The sequence below is a fragment of the Gambusia affinis genome, linkage group LG11 (assembly GCF_019740435.1).
Source record: "Gambusia affinis linkage group LG11, SWU_Gaff_1.0, whole genome shotgun sequence".
In the NCBI taxonomy this organism is placed as follows: domain Eukaryota; kingdom Metazoa; phylum Chordata; class Actinopteri; order Cyprinodontiformes; family Poeciliidae; genus Gambusia; species Gambusia affinis.
In genome coordinates, this window is record NC_057878.1 from 25,059,995 (window position 1) to 25,077,154 (window position 17,160).

General features: G+C 35.4%; 2 protein-coding genes across 2 annotated transcripts; both read right to left on the reverse strand.

Annotated features, from left to right (window-relative positions):
- Positions 1-5,424: 5,424 nt before the first annotated feature.
- LOC122840153 (heat shock 70 kDa protein 12A-like) lies at positions 5,425-8,853 on the reverse strand. Its single transcript, XM_044132370.1, has 4 exons — positions 8,517-8,853; positions 8,004-8,228; positions 7,749-7,920; positions 5,425-6,997 (listed from the first exon to the last, which is right to left on the reverse strand). The coding sequence occupies exons 1-4, from the start codon at positions 8,796-8,798 to the stop codon at positions 5,931-5,933; spliced, it is 1,746 nt and encodes a 581-aa protein (XP_043988305.1). The 5' UTR covers positions 8,799-8,853; the 3' UTR covers positions 5,425-5,930.
- Positions 8,854-11,815: 2,962 nt separating this feature from the next.
- Positions 11,816-17,088, reverse strand: LOC122840151 (heat shock 70 kDa protein 12A-like). Its single transcript, XM_044132368.1, has 4 exons — positions 16,781-17,088; positions 15,652-15,876; positions 15,399-15,570; positions 11,816-13,617 (listed from the first exon to the last, which is right to left on the reverse strand). The coding sequence occupies exons 1-4, from the start codon at positions 17,060-17,062 to the stop codon at positions 12,590-12,592; spliced, it is 1,707 nt and encodes a 568-aa protein (XP_043988303.1). The 5' UTR covers positions 17,063-17,088; the 3' UTR covers positions 11,816-12,589.
- Positions 17,089-17,160: the final 72 nt, after the last annotated feature.

A 17,160-nucleotide genomic window follows, 5' to 3' on the forward strand; every position in this document is an offset into this window, starting at 1 on the left:
TTAGTAGACTAAGACATTATCATTTTGACTTATTAAAATTTCAAAATTGATTTTAAATCAAATCAAATTTTATTTGTATAGCACATTTCAGCAGCAAGGCATTTCAAAGTGCTTTACAGCATATCAAACACAGAAACACAATGCAACATAGAATCAACAATCAAAACATGACATTACATCAAGTTCCATCATTAAATTTGTGATTGATTACGTTTCAAATACAATCCTAAACAGGTGGGTTTTTAGTGGAGATTTAAAGGAAGTCAGTGTTTCAGCTGTTTTACAGTTTTCTGGAAGTTTGTTCCAAATTTGTGGTGCATAGATGCTGAATTAAGTAAACATATGAAGCATATAAAACATATGAAATCAGAACACGTAAATGAGAATTTTCAGAACCCACTTACAGCTTTTCTGGCGACTGAGTCAAAAGAAGAAAAATAACTAAGACAAAACGGCTTGACAGTATCCGACTTAATTAATGTAGTTAATTGAATTTCAGTACCTACAGGAAACTGACTGAGGTCAGACACCAAAGTGATTCAGTCAGTTAATTACTGGCTATAAATTGTAAAGGATTACTGAAAGGAAAATGCAAAGAAGATTAGTGATAACATTTTTTAAAATGTGAAATATGGTCATTTCTATATTTGGGATGCATCAGTAAATGAGACACAAATGCTAAAAAAATTTCATTTTATTATTATTTTTTTAAATTATTTTCTGGTACAATCACATCAATTTACTTCATTCTTAGTTTATTGTGGAGCCCTTTATTTATTATTCACAAAAATAAATTAATTTTATCTCACTGTTAAAATACTCCTAAAAAGATGAATACCTTTGGACTGAACAGCATTGGAGGAAGGATCTGACCATTTTCAAATAAATCTCAATGGAAAGAAATAAAGTTGCAGATATATTCTAGAAAAAAAAAAACATGTTAAATGTACAGAACTTTTTACTATTTGACATCTAGCAAACAAAATAACTTCTCTATAATTATCTATAGTCACATCCTCTAACCAAATCCTTTATTAAAAGCCATTCTGGGAATGTAGTTCCATGAAGCAGTCTAACAATAAAGGCATGAAAAGAATGCTTAATAACAAACAAAGGGATTTCTTAGAAATTTTTTAGTTTCTGTTCTGATTTAGAGCCAGCCTGTTTCCTCATTCTGGTTTAAGGCAGGATTGTTTTCCATGACATTCTTCTTGTCACTGGTAGATGAGCAATAAAGACTTTCTGGCAACAGGTGAGGATTTTTTAGATGACAGAAACGCCTCTTGCTGAAAGTGTAAAACTGATAACTTGTTTCTCTGGTCAAACATGCAAGTGAAGGTTTTGGTAAACTTTGTGATACATAAAGCAAACACGTTGCAATCTGAAACTGAATGGGAGAGTTAATGCTCTCGCTCATCCAGTCATTATTAAAGTTTGCCTGACATAAGATAATAGAAATGTAGTTGGTGAAAGAGAATTTATTTGTATAACTCATTTCCACAACAAGGCAGTTCAAAGTGCTTTACATCATAAAAAGTTAGACAGAAGACTGAAAAAACTTTTTTTTATATAATATAATGTGAATATATTATATTTATAAATATAATATATTCAAAGACATTTCTATTTCTTGGTGGAAATAGAAATTTCCACCAAGAAATATTATTGCAACATTTCTTTCAGCAGCTGTTGACTTGCCTGTTTCCTGTAAATTACCCACTAGTAATTTCAGTTATCAACATTGTGATAATTAGCTCTTTTGCGCTTCAACATCAGGCTTGACACCCATTTTCAGAGTAGAGATGATGATTTGTCCCCATTGATGATGTGTCATCCTGGATTCCACCTACCTTAGTATCCTTGCTGTACCTCATCAGTCTCTAGATGTGAAGACCTGAGTTTACGTTGATGTGAGGTTTCAAACTTTCCATTGCTCAAACAATCTCTGTATGTAACCACTTTCTGGTTCATGTTATCCACTTCTCATCAAAAAGTGATGAGTGGTGACCCATCTCTGTTGTTTCATAACACCAGAGGTTGGCCCTTCTGGGCTACATTTCATTGACAACATTATTTTTACGTCTCTTGCTCATGATCAAATATCCACTGCATCTACATGCTTGTTCAGGACAAGTTATTAGTACAGAGTCAGTAACTCGCTGCAGTCACATGGGTTTGCTTAAACTTTCATCCAACCAGCTACAATGAATTTGAATGCCTTGTTTCATCACTGAAATTGTATTAGAGTGCAAGCAACTGACTTTGAATCTGGACACATTAGGCTGCTGAGCTTATCTTTCATCTGAAATACTTATTGCTGTCTTTGTGTCATTTTTACTCTTCTAAATAATTTTTTTATATTATTACTGTCAGATAAAAAATTTTTTTGTTTTGAACATCAGATGATTGAGTTTAGATTTATGAGAACTTTATCTGAACAATGCTGTTTTTTGAGTGAAAACGGTGACGGGAACTTAACTCATCTTCATATGATTTAACAGGGGATTTGGATATTTTACAGAGAACAGGCTGCAACATTTTAAGGTTAGCCCTAAAGGACTGTTAATTCTGCTTTGTAGGAAAGCTGCAGGTTTGAACTCCTCTTGTCGACCATATTCCAAGGGGTAAGTGTCTGAAAATACAATATATCAATCAATTTATTACACATTGTGGTGGAATTACTCCCTTATTACCAAATTTGCATAGATTGAGAGTAAAACTATTTATTTCATTTTATGTATGTAATGTTATCTTTTAATGTGCATTGAGTGATTGCATTCAAGAAAACTTTTAACTTAAAGTATTTGGCTGTTATTCTGTACCAATGTGGGATTTTGACTGGGTAATAAACATTGAATCGGGGGAGGGAGCCTCTCGTCAAATTTGTTTTCCTGATCTGATGGCAATAAGAGAGCTTAAAATGACCACAGATAAAAATATAAACTGACCCTTTTCAGTTAAACTTTCTTCTGTAAATAAAAACATTAAATGTGACATTATAAAACACAGCGTCTGTGAGCAAAGAAAAATGGAAGCAAACCTATGATAATCCATATATGCCTGTGAATTAAGTCATAACTTAAATACATCTTTTTCAATTTTATTTCTGATGCCTTTTATCACTTTGTTAACATGCTTTTCTGTTTTCCATCTTTGTTGCATTTCTGTAAATGTTCAATTCTTTCCATTGATTTTCGGTTTGCTACAAGTCAGCTGACTGACTGGAACTGTCTAGCAGTTTTACTTTCTTTCTCTGAAACCAGTTGATGCTTTTCTTGACTGCATTCTTTCTTCATTGTCTTTATTGGAAATCAACATTCACTTCCTGTTCAGATTCTTTCAAAGGAAAGGAAAGTACATATTTTACATTACTGTGCCTGGAGCTGTGAGAAGGGTTGTAATGGGGAAAACATTTATCTGCTACTTCAACATTTTTTAGGCCCTCGGTTCTAAGCTCCGTAGCAACTCTTCTGATTATCACTTCACATTGTTTTACTTCATGTGTTCTACACTTATGCAGTGTACCACTTTCTACTTCATGACATGTATGAATATTTTTTTTTCTTTAAATGTGAATTTGAGTTGTGAGCAACATCAGGTTTTGACTGCATGTATTAAATAGTGACAGTTTTAACAAAAATGTAAAAAAAAATAAATAAATAAAATTACTAAAGATTACATTTTTTTGTTGTGCTATTAAATTTATAGATGGTATTGTGAGTCAGGGCTCTTTGAATCACTATCGTTAATTTCAGAGAGCTGGTTGTTTAGTTTGTCTGGTGAGCTCAATTAAAGGAAATCTACTTAAGAAGGATGTTCCACATCATTAAGCAGGCCACAGGTTTCAAGCAATATGGGAAAGAGAAAGGATCTTTCTGCTGACAAAAATCATGTAGTGCCATATGACAAGGTATGAAAACATTAGATATTTAACAAAAACTGAGGCGTTATCGTACTGTGAAGAGATTTGTGGCTGATTCAGAACAAAGATGGGTTTATAAAGATAAAGGCATAATGAGGAAGGTTTCTGTTAGACAAATTGATCAGATTAAGAGAGCAGCTGTTAAAATGCCCTTACAAAGCAGCAAACAGTTACTTGAACATATGTACATATGCATTTTACGTATGTATGTAAAATACATATATTTTTAAGATAAAAGTTAGGTACTGCCGCCTTACTACTTACTTTGCATGTTGTACATTACATCTTTTTCAAGTTCGTGACTTGAAAATTTTACTGACCATCATTTGCATCCATTTAAGAAAATCTGAGAAAATATCACTTGCATAATAATTTGGAACATGGTGTAGTTTTAATAAACATGTGAAATACATATATTCTTAAATAAAAGTTAGGTTTTTCAGTCTTAGTATTTATTTTGCATGTTGTACATTCCATCTAAAATTGATGAAAACCTTTTATTATATTGAGGAAAAGGTGATGCAATCAAAGTTGATTGCTCACTGATATTACATCGTTATCTTATTTATAAATAAAAATAAGACATTGACATTGTCTCAAATTATGGCACAAGTGCATTTTTCTCTCTGCTCTTCATTCTGCTATCATATCAAAATATTCTGAGGTCCTGCAAGAAAAAAAATGGTGCTGAATGATTCCATGGTGACATGTCAGGGAAGAAACTTGCAGTTGCAGATGGCAACAGGAATGGTCATGATACTGCCACACTGGTCAGGACCTTAAACAATGGTTCCTTAACCATTTACATTTTAGCTGCTCCTTTGCCTCTTTGCTAGACCGAACTCAGCTTCATCTACAAATTTAGAAGTATGAGGTGTTTACTCATACTTGTGTTCTCTCTATGAATCTGCTTGACATAGAGCTCTGTGAACAGCCAACGTCTTTGGCGATGATGTTTGTGTCTTAACCAGTATTCACTATGCACTTTCATCTTTGGACAACTCAGGCAACACTCACATGTTTGTTTCTACAGTTTCCCTTTACAATGGCTTCTTGGGGCCTAAATGGACACAAAACTTTGCAGTTGTCGATAAACTCATCAGTAAGTGTCTCCAGAGAATCTGACTTTCAGCAAAACCTCCCACTAACAGAATGTATTTAATGCTGCGGGTTTTGTTAAAGATTTCTCTATAACTCATAGAGATGCTCCACAGACTCTTTTCAAAGAAAAAACCTCAGTTTCTGCTTTGATATTTTGATTACTCCTCATCATAAGATGCATCTTGAACTTGGTTTAAAGTATTCTTCCATGTCCTGTTTTTTTGAGCCATCAGTCCTAGATTAAATGGACAGTTATTTATATCTTCATCTTTTCTCTTTAAAAGTGTGAAGATACATAATAACCTCACTGGGATACTTTTCTTCATACTCATCCCAGATTTCAGGTATATATATATATATATATATAAATATATATATATATATATATATATATATATATATTTTTTTTTTTTTTTTACCATTTTCTGTAATTATGCAAGTCTAGATGAAAATGACAGTTATTACATTGCAGGAGTTCTTAGCAATGATGCCAGAGAAAATATGTGTTGTAATCAAACTTTGAGGTAGTCCAAGAAAAATCTAAATGTGTGAATTTTTTTGGACAGATTGTGTGGAACCCTGAATTATCAATGTTCCTCTGAAGATCTGATTGTTCCACCTGTTACCTGCAAATCATTTTGAGCTCAGATTCCAGGTTTCAAACAGTGGTGATGCAGTTTAGCACTGTTTATTGGGAGCCAGATCAACCCTGTTTTTAACCTTTTTAAATCCTGAAAGCAACCATTGAAAATGTTATTAGCTAACAACGATTTTTCACTCTTTCTATGTCAAAGAATCATTTACTTTTTTACTTTTTAAACTGACTTTCATTATTTTGTATTGTAAACTCAACTTAAATATTAAAGTAGGGCCAAAGCACTTTGGTTACATTTTTGTTCTGTTCCTCTTAACTCATCTTAATTTTTTCTCTCATTTGTTTTTCACAATTTGTCATGAAGTTTAGGTTGACTGTGCGTCTGATGCCTGACTCTATGTCAGTTCCCGTTGCTGTCATTTCTGTGAAGCCAAACTTTATTTCTAGAACAATCTGACGGTCCGTTCCAAGTGTAGTGTCAGGTGACTCAACAACAAATGAGCCAATTTTTTCTACTTTTGGCTCATCCACATACATGGGATTGTTTTTCTTTGTGCGATAAAACTTAAGGTACATCTTTGTTTGCTCTCTTTCTACAGGACTGAAGGAGTGCTTTCTGGTTTCATTCCAACGAACATCCTCATCAATTTCAACCAGTTTTGTAAAAAGATTACTACATAAGACAATACCGTCTTTGTTTGTGAATTTTTTGTCTTCTTTGTGCTTTGACGTATTAAACCGCTGTGAGGTGCTTACTCCATAAGTATAGGCACTTTTTCTTGATGCCACTGCACCTTGGTTTCTTCCAAACTCTACAGCTCCCTTTACAATGGCTTCTTGGGGCCTAAATGGACACAAAACTTTGCAGTTGTCGATAAACTCATCAGTAATGTGTCTCCGTAGAATCTGACTTTCAGCAAAACCTCCCACTAACAGAATGTATTTAATGCTGCGGGTTTTGTTAAAGATTTCTCTTAGACTCATAGAGATGCTCCACAGACTCTTTTCAAAGAAAGACCTCAGTTTCTGCTTTGATATTTTGATTACTCCCTCATCATAAGATGCATCTTGAACTCGTTTAAAGTATTCTTCCATGTCCTGTTTTTTCTGAGCCATCAGTCCTAGATTAAATGGACAGGTTATTTCCATATCTTCATCTTTTCTCTTGAAAAGTGTGAAGTCATACATAATTCTTCTAACCTCACTGGGATACTTTTCTTCATACTCATCCCAGATTTCAGGAGAAAATGTCTCTCTGAGGAACTCTTTAAATTTTCTGTCCACTGTTTGTCCTCCCATGCCGTTCCCAGAGGCTTTGTGCAGCTCCTTCAGAAATCCTCCTTCAACAACTTCATGAATAGTGATGTCAATGGTTCCTCCTGAAACACACAAAATGGAAATTTTCACATTAATGATCTCAAACTATATTCCTCGATTGCAAGACTCCTGCAATTTTTAGAGCTGTCTCTCTTGAATTCAATAGTGAAACTGTCTCACTAGCTTAGCTTTGGAGGTTTATGAGGAAAATAAAAGATGCAAAAGGATTTTCACTCAATGACAAAAACAATGTCAATGTTTTGGTGAATGTTAAACTGTTTCCTTAGAAAACTTTACCCAAAGAACAACAATAAGCAAAGTAAGTGACACTTATTCTAACCACCAAAATGTTGAGTAACTGCTTTTCCAGAATATATCCCTACTGTCATAAATAATTATCCTGGCAATCTATCCATTCATGCATCCATTATCTGAACACTCCTGTTCTTTCAGAGACGAAATGGGAGCTGGTGCCTATAACCCGGGCCACCAGTCCATCACAGGGTAAAACAGAGAGAGAGTCAGAACAAACGTGCACTCAGAGACACTTTAGAGAGAACAGTAAACCTAACAGTTATGCTTTTGTACTCTAAGGAAAATCCCCAGATGCACATGGAGAACATGCAAACTCCATGCAGAAAGGCCCAGGTGGCCAGGATTCAAACAGTGGTGATGCAGTTGGTAGCACTGTTACTTTGCAGAAAGAAAATCTTGGAACGCTGTGCATGCCACTTTAACCAGTTTTTTTATTATTATTATTTTTTATTAAATCCTCATATTCATTTGAAATAGCCACCATTGAAAATGTCTTACCTCCACAATCAACAACGATGTACTGAGTTCCTGGAGATTGGTCCAGTTTGCTTTGACCCCGGTTTTCTGCTATGAAACCCTCTGATGGTAGTTTCTTACAGTAGACTGAAGCTGCTTCTGGTTCCAGAGCAAACATCAGATTATTTTTAGTTCCCTCTGTCACAATTCCTGCCTGTAAGCAATGAGAAAATCCATATTTTGAAACAGTAATGACAGTAATTACCTCAGTGGTGTCTAACAGTCTGTGGGTTTTACCTGAGTTGCAGCTTCTCTCATGAACTGTTTGGCTGAATGATCCCAGATTGCAGGAACCGTCAGCACCCAGGTGAAGTCAGAGGCTGTGAACTTCAGTCCTTCAGTGTTTTGTTGAATGGTCATCAAAGCGTCTTCTTTCAGGAATCTTAAAGCTTCTGCAAAAACCTTCAGAGCCTTCATTTCCCTCCCATTGGCTGCTTTAATTGTCAAGTCTGTGGTGACTTTCTAGAGATATTTAATAATTATATTAGTTCAATGAATAGAAGCAGAGATCATCATACTGAGGAGAAAACTCATGGAGTGTCAGAATTTTATTTACATATTGTTTTAATATCTTAAAAGTATTGTAAGATATTAAAATGTAGTTTATTTGTTTGAATTAAATAAAAAAAATTGTAGACATAACATTCTAATGGTAATGTAAAATATAAAATGTATGTCTTACATTATACGTGATTTATATTAGATTACAAAGCTCAATTGTATAATTTGTGATAAATATTTATTACTCACTTTGTCATAGAGCGACATCTTAAAGCAATCAAAGAAGAACATTGCTCTGCCATCTTTGCCTGATTTTTTTAAATAAGTGTTTTTGGCTTCATATCCAAAGCTGACAAACTGTTGATGTTCATCAAACAAGATGCAGGTTGGAGTCTTTGGGGTTTCCAGTCCAACTTCTTCACCCCAAAACTTCACATGAGGGTCTACTTCTTCTTCTCTGGATGTCAAACTAAAGGCATATCCACTGTATGTTGTTCCAAAGTCTATACTTATAATGAAAGATTCCTCCATTGCTGGAACAGGTACTGCAGGTTGTGCAGAGGAAAAAAATCAGGAACTGAGAGGCAGGTGCTTCAGGTAGATATTTATATATAAACCTTTACTGGGCAGGACTGACTGGAAGTCCAACCCTTCAAGAAAATGACATCTTGCATAATGAATGTCATCTGTGATGCATTCAGTTAGAACAAAACAAACAGAGCAACTGGAAAATGATACGGCTGTAACTCCAGGTAAATGCATTAGTTCAAGCACAGTAATAAAATCATATTATAGACTAGGTGTAGTTTATATTTTAGACCAAAGACATTTTTATTTATTAATCCAATAAATGAGAGAGCTAAAACATACAAAAGTTATAAAGTCTTCAGAGGTCAGCACATTGCATAAAAGGAACTAAAAGTAATGTTAAACATGAATCCTCAAAAAATAGCATTAGTTTTGGTTGATAGTTATTTATATTAGCCAGATTTGGTATCACAGCACCTTTCTTTATCACATACTACATATGTACAGCTGGATAATTGCAGAGAGACACACAAAACTACTTAAAGTACATTTCTGTTAAGTTCAGTGATGTTCTTGAAAAAAACCCACCAGCAGTCATTTATGTTTGTGATTGTGGAATAATAACTGAAGTAGTTATGTATAAACTTAATCCAACAATTCAGGACTAATTCAGTAATTACTGGGATAATTAAAGAATATGTAATCTCATTAAGGGTATCATAATTAATACTCTTGTTATTTTGATGTCTCTTATCTTCATCCTCACTATGAAATAAGGTAAAGGAGAAACAGCATATAGATCTTTTTAATGTCATGTGACCAATGTAACAGAAATGTCTCTTAGTAAATCCTTTATTATTATTATTATTATTATTATTATTATTATTATTATTATTATTATTATTATTATTATTATTATTATTATTATTATTATTATTATTATTATTATTATTATTATACAGACCTAATTCAGATGGCATGTCAGACTACCCCAGGTAATGCTATCATTAGTGTGTGAATGTGTGTTTGAATGGAAATGACTGATTTCATGTGAAGCATCTTTGAGTTTCCTAATAAAGCGATACATGAGTCTGATGTCATTTCATTTTATTACTTTAGAACAAAGAAGAAAAACTGGTGTCCCTAGCAAATGGTTCTATGTCTCAACAAATGGTGAGGTTCTTCCTCCCACATCCCATCAACACTTTCTCTAAATTCTCCCTAGGTGTGTGTGTGTGTGTGTGTGTGTGTGTGTGTGTGTGTGTGTGTGTGCATGATTGTTTGTCCTGTCTGTCCTCTGTGATGGACTAGCGACTTGTCCAGGATGTATTCCGCCTCTCAGGTCCATCCTCCAGTGATCATCTGCTCCTGTCATCTGCATCCTTTGTTGGCAGCCTGGAAAATCCAAGGGAGGACTTTGGATTTGGATCACCAACCATACAAGAACTTCACAGATTGCTGCAGTTGTTCAATGTGAAATCACTATGCTGCCTTTGTGTGTAACAAGTGCTCTATAAGTAAAGCACTTATAGAGCTTTACTTAGAGCTTTTATAAGCTTATGTTTTATAAGCTTAAAAAACTTTTATAAGCTTTTTCTACAAAAACTTATAGAGCTTTCTTAAGCTTTCTATATAAGCTCTATATAAGCTTTATTTATAAAAGCTTAAAGAGCTTTCAGAAGCTCTATAAGCTTTACGTGTTAAAAGTAAAGTTTATTAAAGCTTTACTTTTATAGGTTTTACTTATAAAAGTAGCTTATAAGCTCATAAAGGTTGTTCTGGAAACAAGTCTAATTTATGATAAATTGTATTATGATAAACAAAGGCATGTCTTTAGTTTCTTGACTTCACTGAGAGAACTGGATAATATAAGCAGCAAATATATTACTTTCATTCTTAGTGTTAATTATAGATGAGCAGTAAGTGAGGCTCTTTAATGACAGGAAACATCTTAAACTGAAAGTACAGAACTGATAACTCGTTTTACTGGTCAAACATGCTGGTGAAGGTTTTGGTACACTTTGTGATACATTCAACAAACACGTTGGAATCTGAAACCCAAAGGGAATGTTCATTCAGATCTTCAAGTTACAGTGGCTGTACAAAGTATTCATCATCTTGGATGTTTAACTATTTTTATTGCTTTTACAAATCAGTCATGATCAAAGTGAAGACTGAGTTTTACAAAATGACAAATAGAAATACGTAACATAAAATAGGTAAGTGCATAAATATTCACCCCTTTCAAGTCACTACTTAGTAGATTCCCTTATGGAAGTAAATGTTTTCTAAAGCCGTTGTTTTCTTGCCAATTTAAAAGTAGTTCTCTGGAATTTCCTTATATTTTGCTGCATTCATTTTACCTTCTACCTTTGCAAACCTTCCAGTAAAAGCAATAAAAAGGTAAAACATCGACTTGGGTGAACACTTTTTAGGCAATGTATTTTCTGCATAGAAAATGTGAGACAATGAGTTTTAATTGTTTAGCATCCATCTATGATAGACAAAACAAAAACAAATGCTAAATGTTTGATCATGAAAATATCAAAAAAAGATATAGATAAAAAAAATTCAGTAGAGACAATTATGTCATGAAGGACAATAGAATGCATTGAATTCATAGATCTTCCATCACATTATCTCCACATACAGAGGTATGTATATAAATATACACAAAGAAAGACCATTATATCTATTCTATCTCACCAGCTGTTGCAAGTCTTGTTACCTTCAAATTACCCATGGGCAAGTCATTTATCACCATCTTGGTATCAGCCCCGGCTCCAGACGAGCTTAGCAGGGGGGGCATCGGCTTATTTTGAGGGGGCATGTTAAACGAGGCTTTACTTTAATATGAATACATGCAAACCATCATGTAACCTTTCAAATAAAATAACCATGTTTATTACAACATATTAAACAATAAGGATGTAAACAATGACGTATAAAATGTTGAGAAATTATTTTCAAATTTGCATAAACATTAGTTCATATGTAGCAAAAACCTAAGAATCTGTTTCCAATCTCTGAAGTTTATTTCTTTAAATGCAAAATCAATCTACGTAGCAATCATCACTGAAGTAATTGACAATAGTACAGTGCAGTAAAACTGCTCATATAAGTACCTTTTTCCCAAAAAAGTTATTCAAGTGAATGTAACCTGTACTACCCACTTTTGAACGTGAACAAGCTTAAATTGATATATTAGCATTAACTAATCATCTTTTAGCTAACATTACCTGCATCAGACAACTGTACTAAACTCACTCAGTATAAGATTGGGGGAGGGGAAACTATGCACAGTTCTTTGCGTTTTGCTGGTTTGCCGCCATTATTCTAACACACACATGTGCAGCTCTGCACAGCAGCCTGGTTCCGTCGCTGTCGGCGCGAGCGTTGGTTTGCACGCATGTTGCACTCATGTTGCGTTTAAAGGTGGCTCGGAAAAATACATTATGACGTGATAACAACGATTAAACAGTTGTGACGGCGGAAAAAAAGTGACCGCTGCACAGATATGGGAAGTGCGGAAGCCTCTACTGCATCAAATCGAGATACTTGGCCACTCTGACGTAAAAATAAAGCCGTGCCCAGTCCAGGTTGGGCACGGCTGACTCTGGGCCCACCCTCGCCTCCGGGCCTGTTTGGTATTCAGCTGTCTGGATGTCTGAGACTTGAAGGACAGTGTGCCTTGAGGACCAGATAAGTTAATACCCCCATCTTTAAATCAGGTGTTTTTGACATTTCTTAATTTTTTTTGTGTCTTCTTTTTTGTTCTTGTTTGGTTATCAGAATTAATTTGTCATGAAGTTTAGGTTGACTGTGTGTACTGATCCTGACTCCCGGTCAGTGCCTGTTACCATCAGTTCTGTGAAGCCAAATTTTATTTCTAGAACAATCTGACGGTCCAGTCCAAGTGACGTGTCAGGTGACTCAACAACAAATGAACCAATTTTTTCCACACCTGCCTCATCCACATACATGGGATCTTTTTTCTTTGTGCGATAAAATGCAAGAATTATTTTTGTGTGGTCTCTTTCTAAAGGATATACTGTGAGCTCTCTGGTTTCATTCCAACTAACATCCTCATCAATTTCAACTAGTTTGCCAAAAAGATCACCACAGAAGACTCCATCTTTGTTTTTGTACTTCTTGTCCGCCCTGTGCTTCGACTTCTTAAACGGCTCTGACAGATGTACTCCATAAGTATAGTCACTTTTTCTTGATGCCACTGCACCTTGGTTTCTTCCAAACTCCACAGCTCCCTTCAAAATGGCTTCTTGGGGCCTAAAAGGACACACAACTTTGCAGTCGTCAATAAACTCATCAGTAATGTGTCTCCGTAGAATCTGACTTTCAGCAAAACCTCCCACTAACAGAATGTATTTAATGTTTGCTGTTTGGTACAAGATTTCTCTAAGTCTCTTAGTGATGCTCCACAGACTCTCTTCAAAGAAAGATCTCAGTTTCTGCTTTAATATTTTGATTGATCCATCATCATAAGATGCTCCTTGAACTTGTTTAAAGTATTCTTCCATGTCCTGTTTTTTTAAAGCCATCATTCCTAGATTCATTGGACAGGTTATTTCCATATCTTCATCTCTTCTTTTGAAAAGTGTGAAGTCATACATAATTCTTCTAACCTCACTGGGATACTTTTCTTCATACTCATCCCAGATTTCAGGAGAGAATGTCTCTCTGAGGAACTCTTTAAATTTTCTGTCCACTGTTTGTCCTCCCATGTCGTTCCCAGAGGCTTTGTGCAGCTCCTTCAGAAATCCTCCTTCAACAACTTCATGAACAGTGATGTCAATGGTTCCTCCTGAAACACACAAACTGGCAGTTTTTAGACAAATGGACGTCAATTATGATCTGTCATGCATCTCATACGGATCACAAATTTTCTCCATGTTCCCCCATTTGAAATTTTATTGAGAGGAGAAGTAAAAGAACAAATGATTCACTGGTATGAATGTTTTTGGACGAAACAGTAAAACACAGTAAAACTTTTGTGACATGTGATCACATGTGAATCACACATTTCCACATGTGATCACATGAAAATCACATGTGAGAACATGTGATTTTTTGGTGGATTATGTGATCACATGTGATTTTCATGGTATTTTTTTGTAAGGGTTATTATTATAATAGTCACAGTTCTGATCCACTTATATTTCTGCTTATCAGAAAACAATAAAATTGCATAACATTTTCCATTCACAGTAAACTAAAGGGCTATTTGTGTATTTCCTAAACCTTTCTGCTTTCTACACTTCTTCAAGTCAGAGGATTAGTGCCAATTTAAGATTCTTTTTTTATTACTAAAATGAAGTCGTAATACTATGACAATTTTTGGAGTATGTGTGAAAAACCTTTCTTTGTAAAGTGCCTGAGACATTTGTTGTGAATTGGCGCCTGTTAGATTATAAATGTTTTTTTTTTTTATTTCATATATGCTCATCATTATCCTTGCAAACTGTTAGGCTGTTTGTTTCTAGAATGTGTGCCTTTTAGTAATGTCTGCAGGAGGAGGGTCGAAGTTTGTGACCCAGAGATACTAAAATTGCGCTTAAGACTTCACTTGCAGAAGCCAAATTGCAGAAACACTTGCAGAAACATAGAACATTGCATTGTATAGAAAAGATAGATAAATGTGTGTTAGCAGCTGGGTTGGTTATTTGCCCATTTCCTAATTAGCAGCTGCTAATCTATATAAACATCCATCCATCCATCTATTTTCTATACACCCTTTGTCCCTAATGGGGTCGGGAGGGTTGCTGGTTCCTCTCCAGCTGCGTTCCGGGCGAGAGGCGGGGTTCACCCTGGACAGGTTGCCAGTCTGTCGCAGGGCAACACAGAAACAAACAGGACACACAACCATTCACACACACACTCACACCTAGGGAAAATTTAGAGAAACCAATTAACCTGACAGTCATGTTTTTGGACTGTGAAAGGAACCCGGAGAACCCGGAGAGAACCCACGCATGCACAGGGAGAACATGCAAACTCCATGCAGAAAGACCCCCGGCCGGGAATCGAACCCAGGACCTTCTTGCTGCAAGGCAACAGCTCTACCAACTGCGCCACTGTGCAGCCCATCTATATAAACAGGGTTCTCAAATTACAATAAATTGAGGAGAAGAAAGAGGGGACATTAGAGCAAGTTTGGAGACCGAAACGTTCGCTTCCCCATTTTTCCTCCTCCGTCAGCTCTGTAATTTGTGCAAACCTGCATGTGTGTGTGCGTGTGTGTGCGTGTGTGTGTATGCAAGCTACTGATTAATTTGAGCACTGCTTGCACCTTGTGAACCGAGGCTGGTTAATCAGTAAACCATAAACAAAGACAATAATAATGTTCTCGTGCCCCCTAAACCTTATTGTCCCACTATTAAAGAATTCCTGCTTTGACAACATACAAGGGTCAGAAGACTAAATTATACATTTTGAGTTAGATTACTATAATTTCAACTGATTATGTTTAATTGACACATTTAAGTTGTCATTGCTTTGTGTCTGCATATGTGGTCTTGTATTGTAATTGTCATATTTATTCTCATTGATTTAAACAACATCTTTGATTGTTTACCCAAGTCTTACCTCCACAATCAACAACGATGTACTGAGTTCCTGGGGATTGGTCCAGTTTGCTTTCACCCCGGTTTTCTGCTATGAAACCCTCTGATGGTAGTTTCTTACAGAAGACTGAAGCTGCTTCTGGTTCCAGAGCAAACACCAGATTATTTTTAGTTCCCTCTGTCACAATTCCTGCCTGTAAGCAATGAGAAAATCCATATTGTGAAACAGTAATGGCATGTTACCACTCTGGTGTCTAACAGTCTGTGGGTTTTACCTGAGTTGCAGCTTCTCTCATGAACTGTTTGGCTGAATGATCCCAGATTGCAGGAACCGTCAGCACCCAGGTGAAGTCAGAGGCTGTGAACTTCAGTCCTTCAGTGTTTTGTTGAATGGTCTTCAGAGCGTCTTCTTTCAGGAATCTTAAAGCTTCTGCAAAAACCTTCAGAGCCTTCATTTCCCTCCCATTGGCTGCTTTAATTGTCAAGTCTGTGGTGACTTTCTAGAGATATTTGATAAATTATATTAGTTCAATGAATAGAAGCATATAGAGATCATCATACTGAAGAGAAAAACCATGGAGTGTCAGAATTTTGTAGTAGAAACATTTTGTTGTGATATCTTACAAAAAAATATAAAATATTAAAATGTAGTTTAATAATTATCTCAAAAATAAAAAAAAAACCTCACAAAACAACTGAAAAGAAATTCAGATATAAAAATTCAATGTCACTGTCAGAATTGTCTTGCCGTTTGTTACCTTAAAATGCTGTTTGACAGTTATATTAGTTCAGTCAAGACAAATATAGAGAGAGCATCATTCAGATACGAAAACCAGAATTTTGTTGCAGACATAATGTTCTAATAACATCAGCAGTGTTAGAATAAAAATGTACTTTCATGTTGCAGCATGTAACGTTTTAAAAAACATATGTTCTTGAAATATTTTTTAAAACTCTCACTATATTGTGACAGTATATTATGAGACAGTTCTGTTAAAATATCAATCACCTCCACATCCTCACTGAGCTATTATTACCATTTTGAAGAAATGAAACACTCCCGATCAAAAATCAGTCAGGGTTAAGGGGAGGGTCTTATTGCTGTCAATCAATAAGCGTAGTGTTCACAACAGGCTCTGATGTCAGGAGGAAACTGCAGCTTATATGGAGGGTAATTAACAGCACTAAGACCCTCCTCCTCCTGGCTCTGATTGGTTTTCTAGTTAGCACTGGGAGGCAGAGGAGCTCAATTTCTTCACTGTTTCACTATCTGTCATAGTGTCAACACATATGCAAAAAAGAATATATTCTTTTATTAAAGTGACATACTGCAGCATTAATGCTGAGATTTTTATATTAGACTAAAAAGCTCAAATATATTGTTGAAAAATATTTATTACTCACTTTGCCATAGAGTGACATCTTAAAACAATCAAAGAAGAACTTCGCTCTGGATTCTTTGCCTGAGTTCTTTAAATAAGTCTGTTTGGCTTTATATCCAAAGCTGACAAACTTTTGATGTTCATCAAACAAGATGCAGGTTGGAGTCTTTGGGGTTTCCAGTCCAACGTCTTCACCCCAAAACTTCACATGAGGGTCTACTTCTTCTTCTCTGGATGTCAAACTGAAGGCATATCCACTGTATGTTGTTCCAAAGTCTATACTTATAATGTAAGATTCCCCCATTGCTGGAACAGGTACTGCAGGTTGTGCAGAGGAAAAGAATCAGGAACTGAGAGGCAAGTGTGTCAGGTAGATATTTATATATAAACCTTTACTGGGCA

What these genes read in the sequence shown, in the direction of transcription:
- LOC122840153 (XM_044132370.1), bottom strand. Translation starts at nt 8,798, where the DNA reads ATGGAGGAATCTTTCATTATAAGTATAGACTTTGGAACAACATACAGT. An exon ending in AGATGTCGCTCTATGACAAA is followed by an intron (nt 8,229 to 8,516) that starts GTGAGTAATAAA and finishes AAATATCTCTAG; the next exon opens with AAAGTCACCACAGACTTGAC. An exon ending in CATCGTTGTTGATTGTGGAG is followed by an intron (nt 6,998 to 7,748) that starts GTAAGACATTTT and finishes TGTGTGTTTCAG; the next exon opens with GAGGAACCATTGACATCACT.
- LOC122840151 (XM_044132368.1), bottom strand. Translation starts at nt 17,062, where the DNA reads ATGGGGGAATCTTACATTATAAGTATAGACTTTGGAACAACATACAGT. An exon ending in AGATGTCACTCTATGGCAAA is followed by an intron (nt 15,877 to 16,780) that starts GTGAGTAATAAA and finishes AAATATCTCTAG; the next exon opens with AAAGTCACCACAGACTTGAC. An exon ending in TGAGAGAAGCTGCAACTCAG is followed by an intron (nt 15,571 to 15,651) that starts GTAAAACCCACA and finishes CATTGCTTACAG; the next exon opens with GCAGGAATTGTGACAGAGGG.